This window comes from Sphaerodactylus townsendi, linkage group LG02 (genome assembly GCF_021028975.2).
Source record: "Sphaerodactylus townsendi isolate TG3544 linkage group LG02, MPM_Stown_v2.3, whole genome shotgun sequence".
Classification (NCBI taxonomy): domain Eukaryota; kingdom Metazoa; phylum Chordata; class Lepidosauria; order Squamata; family Sphaerodactylidae; genus Sphaerodactylus; species Sphaerodactylus townsendi.
The window spans coordinates 178,651,830-178,667,622 of NC_059426.1; the positions used below are offsets into that span (position 1 = coordinate 178,651,830).

The 15,793-nt window shown below is 47.8% G+C and overlaps 1 protein-coding gene across 1 annotated transcript in view; it reads left to right on the top strand.

The window, feature by feature from the left end:
* Nucleotides 1-15,793, top strand: part of NEMF (nuclear export mediator factor) — a gene marked incomplete at its 3' end in the record, with an annotated part of 39,878 nt that overhangs the window by 10,217 nt on the left and 13,868 nt on the right. Inside the window, exons 9-16 of the mRNA XM_048484692.1 lie at nucleotides 17-225; nucleotides 3,154-3,333; nucleotides 4,716-4,779; nucleotides 8,260-8,348; nucleotides 10,350-10,453; nucleotides 11,737-11,799; nucleotides 12,588-12,700; nucleotides 15,297-15,358. Of these exons, the coding sequence (XP_048340649.1) occupies nucleotides 17-225; nucleotides 3,154-3,333; nucleotides 4,716-4,779; nucleotides 8,260-8,348; nucleotides 10,350-10,453; nucleotides 11,737-11,799; nucleotides 12,588-12,700; nucleotides 15,297-15,358 (884 nt within the window). The remainder of the gene's footprint in view (nucleotides 1-16; nucleotides 226-3,153; nucleotides 3,334-4,715; nucleotides 4,780-8,259; nucleotides 8,349-10,349; nucleotides 10,454-11,736; nucleotides 11,800-12,587; nucleotides 12,701-15,296; nucleotides 15,359-15,793) is intronic.

The following is a 15,793-nucleotide window of genomic DNA, read 5'->3' on the forward strand; positions in this document are numbered from 1 at the left end:
TTTTAATTCCCTTTAGGAAATTGACAAGGTGAAAGGTGAGCTTGTGGAGATGAACCTGGAGGTAGTGGACCGAGCCATCCAGGTGGTCCGGAGTGCCTTAGCCAACCAGATTGACTGGACTGAGATCAATGCCATTGTGAAAGAGGCCCAAGCCCAGGGGGACCCCGTGGCCAGCGCCATCAAAGAGCTGAAGCTACAGACAAACCACATCACCATGCTCTTGAAGTAAGTGCTGTGCTGACTGGAGAAAGAGGAGGGGGAGGGGGTCCTATACACCCTGCAGGACGACACAGAAGCCAGAGTTCACTGTCCTGAAATTCATCAGCAGTGGGCTTAGAAGGTGGCAAAATATGGGAATGGGAAGGGCCACTAAACTCCAGGAGGGGAGTCAGAATTCTATCCACTTGGTACTGCCGCTGCCAAGCCCTGTGTCTCTCTTGGTGGAGTGTGGAGCAGGGCCTCTTCTCACGAGCTAAATGTGTGATTGGTTCATTGGAGAGTTTTGAGGTGCGGGGGTCCCTGAATGTTTGGGGATTTAAAGGCCAGAACCAGCCCTTTTGTAAGGGTCTGTTCAGTGGTGGGATCCAAAAAATTTAGTAACAGGTTCCCATGGTGGTGGGATTCAAACTGTGGCGTAGTGCCAATGGGGCGGGGCACGACGTGGGCGTGGCCGGGCATTCCTGGGCGGGGCTGTGGAGGGGGGGAGGAAGGGAGGTGGAGGAGGAGGAGGAGTTTGGATTTATATCCCCCCTTTCTCTCCTGCAGGAGACTCAAAGGGGCTTACAATCTCCCTGCCCTTCCCCCCTCACAACAAACACCCTGCAAGGTGGGTGGGGCAGAGAGCTCCGAGAAGCTGTGCCTCGCCCAAGGTCACCCAGCTGGCGTGTGTGGGAATGTACAGGCTAATCTGAATTCCCCAGATAAGCCTCCACAGCTCAGGTGGCAGAGCTGGGAATCAAACCCGGTTCTTCCAAATTAGATACACGAGCTCTTAACCTCCTACGCCATTGCTGCATTCCACGGCCTGGGGCCCTTATATCTTGGGACCGTCCTTCCCCCTATGTCCCCACTCGGCCTCTGTGTTCTGCAGAGGCCAATGTGCTGGTGGTCCCTGCCCCCTCCATGATTCTGTTAGCCTCCATCCGGGCCCAGGGCCTTCAGTGCCTTGGCCCCAAAGAGGTGGAACACTCTCCCACCCACCATTAGGGCCCGGCAGGACCTTGGCCAGTTCCTTGGGGCTCTACAGACTGAGCAGAGCGTTTGGAGGAGAGTAACTGCTGATTGCCACCCATATTTTTCCATCATTGGACCACTCCCATGATAGGAGCTGAATTCGATAGTTTCTGACTTCGACGGGATTTTTATCGCCATCTGTAATCTTGTTCTGTTTTTATTACGGTTTCATGGTTTGTTGTGATTTTAATGGTTGATTATTCTGTTCCCCACCCAGAGCCCTTTCAGGGTGGGCGGAATACTGAATTTATTTAATTAGTTAATAAATTAATTAATTAACAAACGGAAACTTGTAGGACTAGAGGTCAGGATGAGTAAAAAACCCCGTAAAAGGAGTGGTTCTAGCAGCTGTGTGCCAGTTCTGGCTCGGGGGGAGAGGCCTTTGGGAAACATAGAAGCCTAGAGATCTCATAGAAGCACAGAGAGGGAAGTGACCTAATCTACTCATCTATTTCCTGCACAACACGGGAAATTCACAACACTCCTTCCTCCCCCAGCCATCCCCTGCTCTATGCCCAAAGGAAGGCAAATAAATCCTCCAGGATCCTTGGTCTTGGAGCAAAATTCCTTTCTGACCCCAAAGTGATGTGTAAGAACAGGCCAGGAGAGCCATCCTACTCTTCCTTTCACTATCTATCTATCTATCTATCTATCTATCTATCTATCTATCTATCTATCTATCTATCTATCTATCTATCTATCTATCTATCTATCTATCTATCTATCTATCTATCTATCTATCTATCTATCTATCTACCTATCTATCTATCTACCTATCTACCTATCTACCTATCTACCTATCTACCTACCCACCTACCTACCTATCTACCTACCTACCTACCTACCTACCATCAGTTTTATATACCGCCCCTCCCCCGAAGGGCTCTGGGCGGTGAACAACACAATACAAACAATCACATTAAAACCCCATGTAAAACAGTGGATTAAACAAAATTACATCGGCATCCAGCATAAAATTCCATAATCTGCCTGAGTTCACAGATTTAGCATTACTGTCAGAGGGCTATAAAAAGAAAACAAAGACTAATTCAAATTGTACATATATACAGCAATCCATGGTAAAAGAAACCTCAACTTACAACATTATTACAATCTCTGTCAATTAATACTGCTCCGTCTTAACATGGATCTACGCTTGTTATATGCTAGCATGCAAAATTTAGCTACCTGCAAAGATATACAAGGAACCCTGTCTTCCAATAAAATTCTTGCCAGAGTTAAGTCAGGGTCACCTGCGATTGTACCCTTTTAATAGTGAATTAACAATGGTTGAATTAAAGACTTCCTTTCCTCTTTGTGGAGCTCACGATGCAGTAGGATGTGCGACATAGAGTCTGCTTTCTCTGATTTCCTAACACATACCCTCCTGTGCTGTGGGATTTTTTGAAATCTTCCCGCTAAATTGGCAGATGGAAAAGCATCAAGACGGGCCCCCAAAAAGGCCCAGCGGCATTTTGCAGGTGTAATATTAGATAAATACGGGGCAGCCAAAATTCCCGACCAGGATTTCAATGGTTTACACAACAAGGGTAGCAAGGGGTAATCTGTTTGCATTTCAGTATCGTTGAGCTGTTGATAAATCAAGACTGTTGCACCAGGGTTACCCAGTTCCAATAGTTGCATAGGATTCAGTCCACACTAAGAACATAAGAACATAAGAACTAGCCTGCCGGATCAGACCAGAGTCCATCTAGTCCAGCACTCTGCTACTCGCAGTGGCCCACCAGGTGCCTTTGGGAGCTCACAGGCAGGAGGTGAAAGCAATGGCCTTCTGCTGCTGCTGCTCCTGAGCACCTGGTCTGCTGAGGCATTTGCAATCTGAGATCAAGGAGGATCAAGATTGGCAGCCATAGAATTGGTAGCCACACTGTTTCAGAGTACCTTTTTCTGTTTGGCTAGGAACCCGTACGCGCTCTCGGACACGGAGGAGGAGGCGGCAGCAGGAGAGGAGATGGCAGAAGAGTCCAAGGGGAAGAAGAAGCAGAAGAAGAAAAGCCAACCACTGAGGAAGCCCCTCAAGAACCAGCCTTTGCTTGTGGACGTGGACCTCAGCGTGTCTGCTTACGCCAATGCCAAAAAGTGAGTATCTTTCGCTGGGAAAAGAAGAAGAGTTTGGAATCGTAGCCTTTTTTTTTCAACTGTAAGGAGTCTCAACGTGACTCACATACAGAGGTGGGATCCAGCAGGTTCTCACAGGTTCCCGAGAGTAGGTTACTAATTATTTGTGTGTGCCAAGAGGGGGTTACTAATTGGTGGTTTTGCCACGTGATTTTTGCCTTAGTTCCGCCCCTCCTCTCAGCAGTAGCGCGCAGAACTGGAAGCAGTCTAGCAGGAGGTGCACCGGCGTGCGTGGCAGCCTGCGCCTGCGTGCATTCGTTTCCCACCCAAGGACCTTGCCACAGCCACACCCAGGAATGCCCCGCCCCCGGAATGCCGCGCCACGCCCCCGTCGTGCCCAGCCCAGCCCCATTGGCACTACGCCACAGTTTGAATCCCACCACCATGGGAACCTGTTACTAACATGTTTGGATCCCACCACTGCTCACATACTCCTTTCCCTTCCTCTCCCCACAACCGATACCTTGTGAGGTAGGTCGGGCTGAGAAAGTTCTGAGAGAACTGTGGTCACCCAGCAGGCTTCATGTGGAGAGTGGGGAATCAAGCCCAGTTCGTCAGATTAGAGTCCACTGCTCTTAACCCCTACACCACCGGGTGTAGGGGTCTCGGGGTAGGGCAGCGGCAGCATTGTTGAACGAGGTTATTGTGTCTGAAGCAGTGCAAAGGATCTTTGGGTGCTGCCTGGCACCAAGGTCCCTTCCGTACATGCAGAATAAAGCACTTTCAATCCACTTTCAATGCACTTGGAAGCTGGATTTTATTATTATTATTATTATTATTTTATTATTATTTATTGGATTTAATATACCGCCCTATCCCCGAAGGCCTCAGGGCGGTGAACAATATAAAATATAATATATAAAAACTTACATACAATTTAAAACAGTTCTAAAACAATGTCCCACGAAACCCATATACAACTCTCCCCAGAAAGGAATAATGGGTCCCGATGGTGTTAGGGACCCCTATAAGCAGGGGGGGGGGGAGGGGGGGGCAGAGGCACCGTCAGCGGCTGGCCTCTCCAAAGGCCCTGTGCGGAATAGCAAAATCCATTGCTGTTCTCTCCGTCAGCGGCTGGCCTCTCCATTGCTATTCTCACCATCAGCGGCTGGCCTCTCCAAAGGCCCTGTGCGGAATAGCAAAATCCATTGCAAAATCCATTTACTGTGTGGAATAGCAAAATCCACTTTCAAACAGTTGTGAAAGTGGATTGAATGTGCATGATTCTGCATGTGCGGAAGGGGCCTTAGCTAGATGGATAAACCTGTCCGTCTCAGCACAATGCAGCTATACGTGTTTCACTTGACTGACGGGAAGATCTGACAGTGCTGTGTCCTCTCCAGGTATTACGATCACAAGAGACACGCGGCCCGGAAAACTCAGAAGACAGTGGAAGCAGCCGAGAAGGTACCAGTGGATTCTTTGTCTTTCCCCCCCTTTAGAATAAAATAGCGGCTTTAAAATTTCTCATTCCCGTTTGACGTGATTCCAGCAGAGCTGGGGACCTGCTTGGCTCGGAATTTGGCGCAATTTGCCACATGATGTGGAGAATACCAAATAAATCCCGCCAGTAATTTAAAGGATTGGCTGGTGGCAGCTGAGTCACATCTAAGGAAAAGACATCACAGCAGCATCTGTTACCCAAATTGGGCAGGGGGTGGGGAGGGCTGTCCCTTTTTATGTGGGGGAATTAGCAGGGAGAGACAGGTAGGCTGGACTTTTTTGTTATCCAGTTGGCCACAGTCGAAGCAGCAGAAAAGGTGTTTCCTGATTTAGATTGGGAGTCCAATAGTACCTTAGAGACCAATAAGATTTATTTATTTTATTTATTTATATATTCGATTTGATGAACCGCTCTACCTTCAAAGGGCTCAGATGTTCTACGTGTGAGCTTTTGAGAGTCAAAGCTCCGCAAAGGGAAAATCTAATTCATTTCTAAGGTACTACTGGACTCGATAACCCAGGAAATAGTGCAGCACACCGGCTGGCTGGTAGTGAAAACATCAACAATTATAGTCAAATAAATAATCTACTACCCTGTTTCCCCTAATATAAGACATCCCCGAAAAATAAGGCATAGTAGAGGTTTTGCTGAAGTGCGAAATATAAGGCATCCCCCGAAAGTAAGACATAGCAAAGTTTTTGTTTGGAAGCATGCCCGACGAACAGAACACAGAAAAATAAGACATCCCCTGAAAATAAGACATAGCACATCTTTGGGAGCAAAAATTAATATAAGACACTGTCTTATATTCGGGGAAACACGGTATAGTCTCAAAACTCAGATGTATCTTATTGACATAAATTCTTAAACTGTTAGTACAATTTTACATAGCAATGTGCTGAAATGCATCACAGATCCTAAACATAAAGAGGTATGGTTCATAAGAAGCTAAATTCCTTATTCAGTGCTATATATCTAAAACAGCAGACAGCAAATTCCTTATTCAGTGCTATATATTGAGAATAAAATTGAGAATAAAACTGCAAAGATTGTCATGCCCTTATATAAAGCCGTGGTGCGACCGCACTTGGAGTACTGTGTTCAGTTCTGGTCGCCACATCTCAAAAAGGATATTGAAGAGATAGAAAAAGTGCAGAGAAGGGCAACGAGGATGATTGAGGGACTGGAGCACCTTCCTTATGAGGAGAGGCTGCAGCGTTTGGGACTTTTTTTTTTTTTAGCTTGGAGAGGAGACGCCTCCGAGGGGATATGACTGAAGTTTATAAAACTATGCATGGGGTAGAAAATGTTGACAGAGAGAAATTTTTCTCTCTTTCACACAATACTAGAACCAGGGGGCATTCATTGAAAATGCTGGGGGGAAGAATTAGGACTAAATAAAAGGAAACACTTCTTCACGCGAACGCAGGATTGGTGTTTGGAATATGCTGCCACAGGAGGTGGTGATGGCCACTAACCTGGATAGCTTTAAAAGGGGCTTGGACAGATTTATGGAGGAGAAGTCTATCTATGGCTACCAATCTTGATCCTCTTGATCTGAGATTGCAAATGCCTTAATAGTCCAGGTGCTTGGGAGCAAATTAGGAAGTCGCAGAAGGCTACTATGCTCAATTCCTGCATGTGAGAGCTTCTCCTAAAGGCACTCCAAGTGGGTCATCATGCGAGTAGCAGAAAGCTGGACTAGATGGACTCTGGTCTGATCCAGCTGGCTTGTTCTTATGTTCTTATGTTCTTATATATAACCAAACACCTGTTTTAGATATATAGCACTGAATAAGGAACTTAGCTTCTTATGAACCATACCTCTTTATGTTTAGGATTTGTGATGCATTTCAGCACATTGCTATGTAAAATTGCACCAACAGTTTAAGAATTTATGTCAATAAGATACATCTGAGTTTTGAGACTATAGTAGATTATTTATTTGACTATAATTGTTGACGTTTTCACTACCAGCCAGCCGGTGTGCTGCGCTATTTCCTGGGTTATCAGTTTCACGCTGCACACCTGTTTGTGTTTATTTTGTGGTTTAACTACTGGACTCGAACCTAACTCTTCTGCCAGAGACCAACATGACTGCCTTCTAAACTACTTTAGACTCTGCCACAGTGAAGAACAAGATGGCCATGCCGGTCACTTATCTGGCATGAGTTATGTGCTTGTCCTCATCACACTATTTATTTATTCTAGCATAGTATAGTGCAGTGGTGGCGAACCTTTGGCACTCCAGATGTTATGGACTACAATTCCCATCAGCCCCTGCCAGCATGGCAAATTGACTGGCAAGGGCCAGTCTGGCAAGGGCTGATGGGAATTGTAGTCCATAACATCTGGAGTGCCAAAGGTTCGCCACCACGGGTATAGTGGTTAAGACAGGTGGACTCTAATCTGGAGAACTGGGTTTTATTCCCCACATGTGTGGCAGATTCTTATCTGGTGAACCGGATTTGTTTCCCCACTCCTACATTCCTCCAGGGTGACCTTGGGCTAGTCATAAGTTGTTGAGAACACTCTCAGCCCCACCTACCTCACAAGGTATCTGTTGTGGGGAGAGGAAGGGAAGGAGTTTGTAAGCCGCCTTGAGTATCCTTGAGTTCTTCTAAATATTTATGTCCTGCCTATTTTTACCTATTATTGTAAGCCTCCTTGAACCGCAAGGAAAGGTGAGATGTCAATTTTTTAATAAATGAGTTATGAGGACACAAAATATAAATCTATTGAGCAAATAAAAACAGCGCACTTGACAAAATCATGCTAGCAAGTTATATGGATGATTAGAAGAAGAAGAGTTTGGATTTATACTCTGCTTTTCTCTCCTGTAAGGCGACTCAAGGTGGCTTACAAGCTCGTTTCCCTTTCTCTCCCCACAACAGACACCTTGAGAGGTAGGTGGGGCTGAGAGAGTCCTGAGAGAACTGTGACTGGCCCAAGGTGACCCAGCAGGAATGTAGGAGTATGGAAACACATCTGGTTCACCAGATAAGCATCTGCCACTCAGGCGGAGAATCAAACCCGGTCCTCCAGATTAGGATCCACCTGCTCCTAACCACTACACCACGCTGGCTCCATAGTGGCCTCCATGAACATGCGTGCCTATCTGCAGGGTGGGCAGGCTCAGAAACATGAAGGCCTCGAAAGGCCTGGGCATACCTTAACTCTGGCAGCATTTCAGGATTTTCATGGTTTCCTGAGGTCAAAGCAACAAATCCTGGGGTCAGTGAAGGCAGATCGATAAATTCTTAAGTTTGCATATCCAGAAGGCACTGCCTTTGAAATATTAACACAAGTCAAATCCCTTGACTTGTCATAAGTGTGTATATGATGTGATACACACACACACACACGCCAGGTATGGGGGTTGGTTTTGGTTTGTGTGGTCCCTTTCGGCACACAAGTCAGGATGATGGTTTTTGTCTGAGCAGGCCTTCAAATCGGCAGAGAAAAAGACCAAGCAGACTCTGAAGGAAGTCCAAACAGTTACCACCATCCAGAAGGCTAGGAAGGTTTACTGGTGAGTGACTGCCTGCCCATCCTATCAAAATTGCCAAAAAAAACCCACCCTTTCCTTATTTTGGACCAATAGATGCTTTCCCTGCAAGTGAGCTCCCAAAGGCACCTGGTGGGCCACTGCGAGTAGCAGAGAGCTGGACTAATGGACTCTGGTCTGATCCAGCTGGCTTGTTCTTATGAGCAGCAGCAGCAGCAGCAGAAGGCCGTTGCTTTCACATCCTACATGTGAGCTCCCAAAGGCACCTGGTGGGCCACTGCGAGTAGCAGAGAGCTGGACTAGATGGACTCTGGTCTGATCCAGCTGGCTTGTTCTTATGTTCTTATGAACTTCATGCCTCTGGGTCTGCGTTTTAGTTGGGGCAGACCTGAACTTTTCGGTGGGCATAATGCAATAGGTCACAGTTTCCCAACATGCTGCCCATGGGCCCCATGGCGCCCTACCAGCCCTTCCCTTGGCGCCTGCCAAGCTTTTCAGGAAGTGGGTGGGTTCCATTGTAAGGTAGGGCTTGTTATTGGCTACCCTCATTTGAATGAAGAGGTTTTCTACTGGAAGATCAGGAGGACTGGCATAGATGGACCTGGGCTTTCCTTAGTCTTTGTGTGGTTCCATTTCTCTTTCCTTCTTCCCAGAAGCCATGAGGAGGGAGGTATTCTGTTTAGGTCCACTTCCTGTGGCGGCCATTTTAGATTTGGTTCTGCCTCTAGTGGCAACCATTTTGGGGTGGCGCTCTTCACACTCTTGCAAAATTCCAGATGTGCCCTCAGGCTCAAAAACATTGGGGACGCCTGCAATAAGTATAAGGCCTTGTTAAGAGAGCGAAGCTTTCCCTTGAATAGCAATCGTGGCATCAGTCATTAGACGTTCGTCATTGAGCTGATATGTGCGTTTTTTGAAATACATGGGTTATTTTTAATATGTTTTAAGATAAGGTGACTGGATGGTCCCCTTTGTAAACCGGGACAAGCAGGGTAAGTGGGCGGCCGCGCATGTGCGCATGCGTGTGCATGCACGCGCAGCCACAGGAGTGCACTGCCTTCTGGCGCCCACTTCCGTTTCTGCCCTGTCACAGAGGCGGAAACGAAGGCGCTAAGGCGAGATATATAACGACGCATGCACAGGAGGCTGCCGCGCATAGCGGCTCCAGAGAGTTGCAGTGCAGCCTGCGGTCTCGCAGCGGGCGCTGGAGGAAGTACAAGGCTTCCCGTTTCCGGAAGCCCCAGAAGCAGTGAAACTGAACTGCTGCACTGCCTTGCTCTCCAGAGCTGCGCAGTTCCACGATACGCGTCAGGGATGCGATTGCCTTCCGGGCCTCCCTCAGTTTCCCAGGAGCCTGTGAAGGCAGTGCACTCCGGCGTCGCTGAAGGGTTGCCAGACCGCCCTTCTGGGGCACGCCCCAGAAGGCAGTGCGGCAGCCTTCCAAAAATCGGGACACTTAAAAAAACCCACGGGACAAATTGTTTTAAGGCAGGACTGTCCCGCCAAAAGCGGGATGTCTGGTCACCGTATTTTAAGAGCTACTTTGTCTGTTTTTGCAGCGTGTCAAATGCTTTGCCTTATTGCAAAAAGCACAATGATTAATATTATGAAACTGCTCTAGAACTAGGGAGGTAGGTGGGGGTAAGATATCACAGCCACTCGAGCAGGGGCGTCAAACATTTGGCTGAGGGGCCGGATGCAGCCCCTTTAAAGGGCTTATCAATCCCACAAGCCAGCTGAGGCAACCCGCCCACTTCTGGCCAGATTGGGAGCGAGGGGGAGTTGCCTCAGCTGGCTCACAGGCCTGACAAACCCTCTCAAGTAAGCCACCCCACCCCTCTGTGGACTTGCCAGTCCAGGCACCCCAGTGCTGTTCCGGGGCCAGCTGAGGCAGCCCCCCTCACACACACACCTGGGCCCAGCCTGACCACGTCACATTTATGTCATATCCAGACCTCAGTGATGCAACCTTTCCTGTTGTTCCCGTGTTTTGCTTTGTCTTGATGGCTTGATGTAATCTGACAGGTTTGAGAAATTCCTGTGGTTCATTAGCTCTGAAAATTACCTTGTTATAGCTGGAAGAGACCAACAGCAAAACGAAATGATCGTCAAGAGGTATCTGAGGCCAGGTGAGCCCCTATGTAACACATGATACACGTACATCCAGTGGTGGGATCCAAAAATGTTAGTAACAGGTTCCCATGGTGGTGGGATTCAAACTGTGGCGTAGCGCCAATGGGGCTGGGCGGGGCACGATGGGGGCGTGGCCGGGCATTCCTGGGCAGGGCATTCCTGGGCGGGGCTGTGGCAAGGACGCAGCCGCTGCACCGGTCCTTGGGCAGGAAACGAATGCACGCAGGCGCAGGCTGCCACACACGCCAGTGCACCTCCTGCTAGACTGCTTCAAGTCCTCTGTGCACTGCTGCTGAGAGAGGAGGGCTGCGTAACTCGAGGCAAAAATCACATGGTAAAATCTCACTCATTAGTAACCCCCTCTCGGCACACACAGCAATGATTAGTAACTCTACTCTCGAGAACCTGTGAGAACTCTGCTGGATCCCCACCTCTGCGCATACATCCCATGAATCAGTGTGTGAATGGAGGCTTGGCACGCACGTCATTTCTGAAGATTGGGGTTCACTGCTTCTGTGAAGTTTGGCTGGGTGACAACTTGGGCCATCCATCGCTTTATTTGGGCTGAGAAATCTCACAGGGATGTTTCAAAACTCGGAAATAGGGAGGGGAGACTCCATTCTTTGCATGCTTCTGAGGTAGCAGGAGCATACTGCCTAGGGGTCAGATATCCCCCAGCTGCGGCCACGTAGTCACATGGGGGGCGGAAAATCGCCTCCCACACCCCTCCTCCTTCCCCCCGGGTCCATACACTGACTTCAAGGCCTGGTGCAAACAAAGTTGTTTGGTTGTGGTGGGGTGAGGGTGGCCGCCCATATGGGGGTGGGGGGGTACATTTTCCCTAGATGAGCAGCAGTGGCGTAGGAGGTTAAGAGCTCGTGTATCTAATCTGGAGGAACCGGGTTTGATTCCCAGCTCTGCTGCCTGAGCTGTGGAGGCTTATCTGGGGAATTCAGATTAGCCTGTGCACGCCCACACACGCCAGCTGGGTGACCTTGGGCGAGTCACAGCTTTCTGGAGCTCTCTCGGCCCCACCTACCTCACAGGGTGTTTGTTGTGAGGGGGGAAGGGCAAGGAGATTGTAAGCCCCTTTGAGTCTTCTTACAGGAGAGAAAGCGGGGATATAAATCCAAACTCTTCTTCTTCTCTTCTAGATATTCCTCTGTGAGGTCAGGGTGGAGGGTGGGGGTAAACATGTACCAGGTAAATGGATATGCATCTTGCTGGTTGCTCTGAGAATCATGACTGATCTCTCTTGGTGTCTCCTCTCTTACACAAGGTGATGTCTATGTCCACGCTGATCTTCACGGAGCCACCAGTTGTGTCATCAAGAACCCAACAGGTGATTCCTCAAGGAAAATAGGTTGGGAGAAATGGGGGTGCTTAAATAGTTGGGAACCCTGTTTCCCTCCACCTTAAATGATGTAAGGGAAGTTCCTGCGATGCCGTCTTTAAAATATTTTTACTGCTCATTCCATTAAATATATATATATATATTTACTGCTCATTTTTTACTGCTCATTCCATTTTTTTACTGCTCATTTACTTCTCGTTCCAGCAGTAAAAATATTTTGCCCTAGCAAGTAAATATTTTTTACTGCTCATTTTTACTGCTCGTTCCCCATAAGGTTTTTAGATTTTGGGGAATACAACATATAAACCACGCCTGAATATTTCTATTCAAGCATCTGTTGCTGTAGAGAAATACAATTAGCAAGAGGCAAAATGCAGAAATAGACATGCTATATCAGATTACACGTTTAGGGGACTGAAATATTTTCTGATTCTAATTCTCCCCTGAGGATGAATCCCGGGGCCTCCTTTGCAGTGCGGCTTATGCTAGCTCAAGACAATTTCCCATCTAACGTTCTGGTGCTTTGTTAATAGAAAGGACTGATTCACAAACCAAAGTATTTCCTCCAAGGCTGAGTTCTCACAGACAAAGCAAAAGTCACAACCCCTGGCATACAAGTGTCTCTGCATCTCCTTTTGGAACAGTTTGTGCGCCTTTTACCTTATAGCGATACATTTTCATTTTCTTCTCCTCTTCCAGTGGCTGTTTGAAAGCCTTCTAGCAGTTTAGGGTTTGTCTGTCCTAACACTGACCCTCTTCTGGTGCTTCTGTTCCAGGGGACCCGATCCCACCGCGGACGCTCACCGAGGCAGGCACAATGGCTCTGTGTTACAGCGCGGCCTGGGACGCTCGAGTCATCACTAGCGCCTGGTGGGTGTATCATCACCAGGTAATGAGGCCTTGGGGTAGAGTGTTCAGGCTTGCTTGAGAAATGCAGCTCACCCAGATCCCTTTCATGAATGATTCTGAGAAATACTCTTGATCTGCAGAGCAAACATCGAGTCCAGTGGCATCTTAAAGACCAACAAAATCCAGGGTGTTATCTAAAGCTCGCTTAAGAACATCGGAAGAGCCCTGCTGGATCAGACCAGCATTCCACCTACTTCGGCGTCCTGTCTCACACAGCGACCAGCCAGTTCCTTTGGAGGTCCAACAATAGGACATGGAGGCCTTTCCCCCGATGTTGCTTCCTGGCACTGAGATTCTGTGGTTGACTGCCTCTGAACATGGAGGTTCCCTTTAGTCACCACTACCTTTAAGAGTGCAATGTCAACATTAGCCCAGATAAACTCAAAAATACACATGTTGCACTCTGGCTGTGTCTAATCTTATATATTAATCTTATATATAATTGTTCAATTATATATAAGATTAATATATAAGGTTCCCTTTAGTCACCATGGCTGGTAGCCACTAATAGTCTTGTCTTCCATGAATCTGTCTGATCCCTTTTTAAAGCCTGTGTCCATCATTGGATCCTCTGGCAGCCAGTTCTACATTTTAATCACTCATTGTGTGAAGAAGTATTTCTTTTTCTCCCTTCCTTTCTTCCTCCTGAATCAGCTGCCCATCTACTGAATCAACTGTCCATCAACTTGAGTTTAGTATCTTGGAAGAGGGAGAAAAAGTTGACTCTTTAAGAGTGAACTTTTTCTCCCTTTCCCAAGATACTAGAACTCAAGATACTACTCCCAAGATACTAGAGCCTTGATGGCTCTCCATGTCATCAGAGAATGAAGATCCATCAGCCCTTCTATCAGTGATGGCGAACCTATGGCATGGGTGCCAGAGGTGGCACTCGGAGCCCTCTCTGTGGGCACACACAGAGTTCATCCTGTGGGGGGCAGAAAATCACACACACCCCACACACATCTAGGCTAGCCTGGGCCACTGAGCACGACGTGTGCACACCATGGTGAGCCGGGAGGACTCGGCGGGCGGGCCTGGTACCTGTGCTCCGGGTGGCTGCTGCCCGAGGAGGGGGGGGGGCGCGCACAGAGGAGGCAGAGATGCTAGAGAGGCACAGAGTGGTGCATGCAGGACTTCCTGGAGGCAAGAGCAGGCTGGCCCCTGCTCAAGCAGGTGGGGCAGAGGAAGAGGGAGCCAACCGTTTTTTTCTAAACTAAAACCTGAGCATTCAGGTTAAATTGCCGGGTTGGCCCTTTGCAATGAATAAGTGGGGTTTGGGTTGGAATTTGGGCACTCGGTCTCAAAAAGGTTCGCCATCACTGCCTTATATCTACCTGAAAAGGTGGAATAGTTATTACAAAGAAGGGCTGATGAATCTCCGTTCTCATTTGGATCTGATAACTTTGACTCACAAAAGTTTACGCCCTGGAAACTTGTATTGGTTTTTAAGGTGCTGCTGCCTGCAGATTTTGTTCCGCTACTACAAACACAGCCACTGTCCTGAAACTACCTTTATATGCAGGAAGCCACGTTTTTATGTTTTGTCAGGGACTGGGGAAGGTATACATGTGTGTTCATGGACACGTGAATCATTTGGGAAGAGCTCCCAGGTGAAAGATGCCTGTGAGAAGTAGGATGCCATCCTGGCCACCCCTGGTTTGTTTTATTTTACCTTATTTATTAAAAATTATTTTATTAGCTGTCTTTCTTCCTTGTGGAACTCAAGGCAGCTGACCACACCTAAAATAGAACACATGGAAAACATAACAGCTGACATTTAAAATCACAGGACTGCAAGTAAACTTAACCAAATGAAACTTAACCTAAATGAAACCATCTTCAGTTGCCTTCTAAAGACCAAAAGTGCGGGGCCAGGCATTTCTCCTCGGGGAGGTTGTTCCAGAATCATGGGGCTGGTACAGGAAAGGCCCTCTTTTGTTTACCCACCGCTGGTTGCTGAAGGCTTTGTTTACCTTCGAGGATTAGCTTTGTACCTCATGGGGGTTTATCTCTTTTTATTTATTTATTTTAGTTATAATCAATTTTATATACCGCCCCTCCCCCAAATAACAAACAATTACATTAAAACCCAGTTAAAACAGCGGATTAAACAAGATTACAGGGGCGTCCAGCATAAAACTTCATAAAATGTAATAAACCCCAATTCTGGAAAAAAAACAAACAAAACCTGAGAGCTGAGGGCCCCATAAAAAATTAAGGGCCCAGAATGTAAAAGTTGGGAGGAGGATGGGCGACCGCCAGCAGCTGGCCCTCTCCCAAAACGCCCTGTGGAACAATTACCATAGTGTCTCTGCGGAACCTCTCCAAGATCCCGCGAGGGGTCTGGATAGCTGATGGTAAAGTGTTCCATCGAGGTGGGCAGGCCAGGGCTGTAAAGCTGCCCTGGGTCTGGTGCAGTAGCTTCTCAGCCACATCATCGAGGGGCTGGGGACCACTTCATAGTTGGCCTCTTCTAACGCAGAGGCCGCAAAGGGACATATGGGGGACATTTTTCTTTGGTTAATTATTTTTTTCAAAAAGCATTTCATCAACATCTGTGGTCAAATTCCTTGTAGGTATCGAAAACGGCCCCCACAGGAGAGTACCTGACCACAGGAAGCTTCATGATCAGGGGTAAGAATTCCGTGGAGATCGGCGGCCCTTTCCTGGGATCCTGCCAGGCAAAGTATCCTGAGATAGGAAGGCCGCAGTTCTCAGCCATTTTGATTTGTGTAACTTCAGGAAGAGATTCTAAGACGATGGGGCTCAGTATGCAGGAGAGCCAGCGTGGTGTAGTGGTTAAGAGCAGGTGGATTCTTATCTGTAGAACTGGGTTTGATTCCCCACTCCTCCACCTGAGTGACAGAGGCTTATCTGGTGAACCAGATGTGTTTCCGCACTCCTGCATTCCTGCTGCGTGACCTTGGGTCTCAGTTCTCCCAGAACTCTCTCAGCCCCACCTGCCTCACCAGGTGTCTGTTGTGGGGAGAGGAAGGGAAAGGAGCTTGTAAGCCACCTTGAGTCTCCTTACAGGAGAGAAAGGTGGGGTATAAGTCCAAACTCTTCTTCTTCT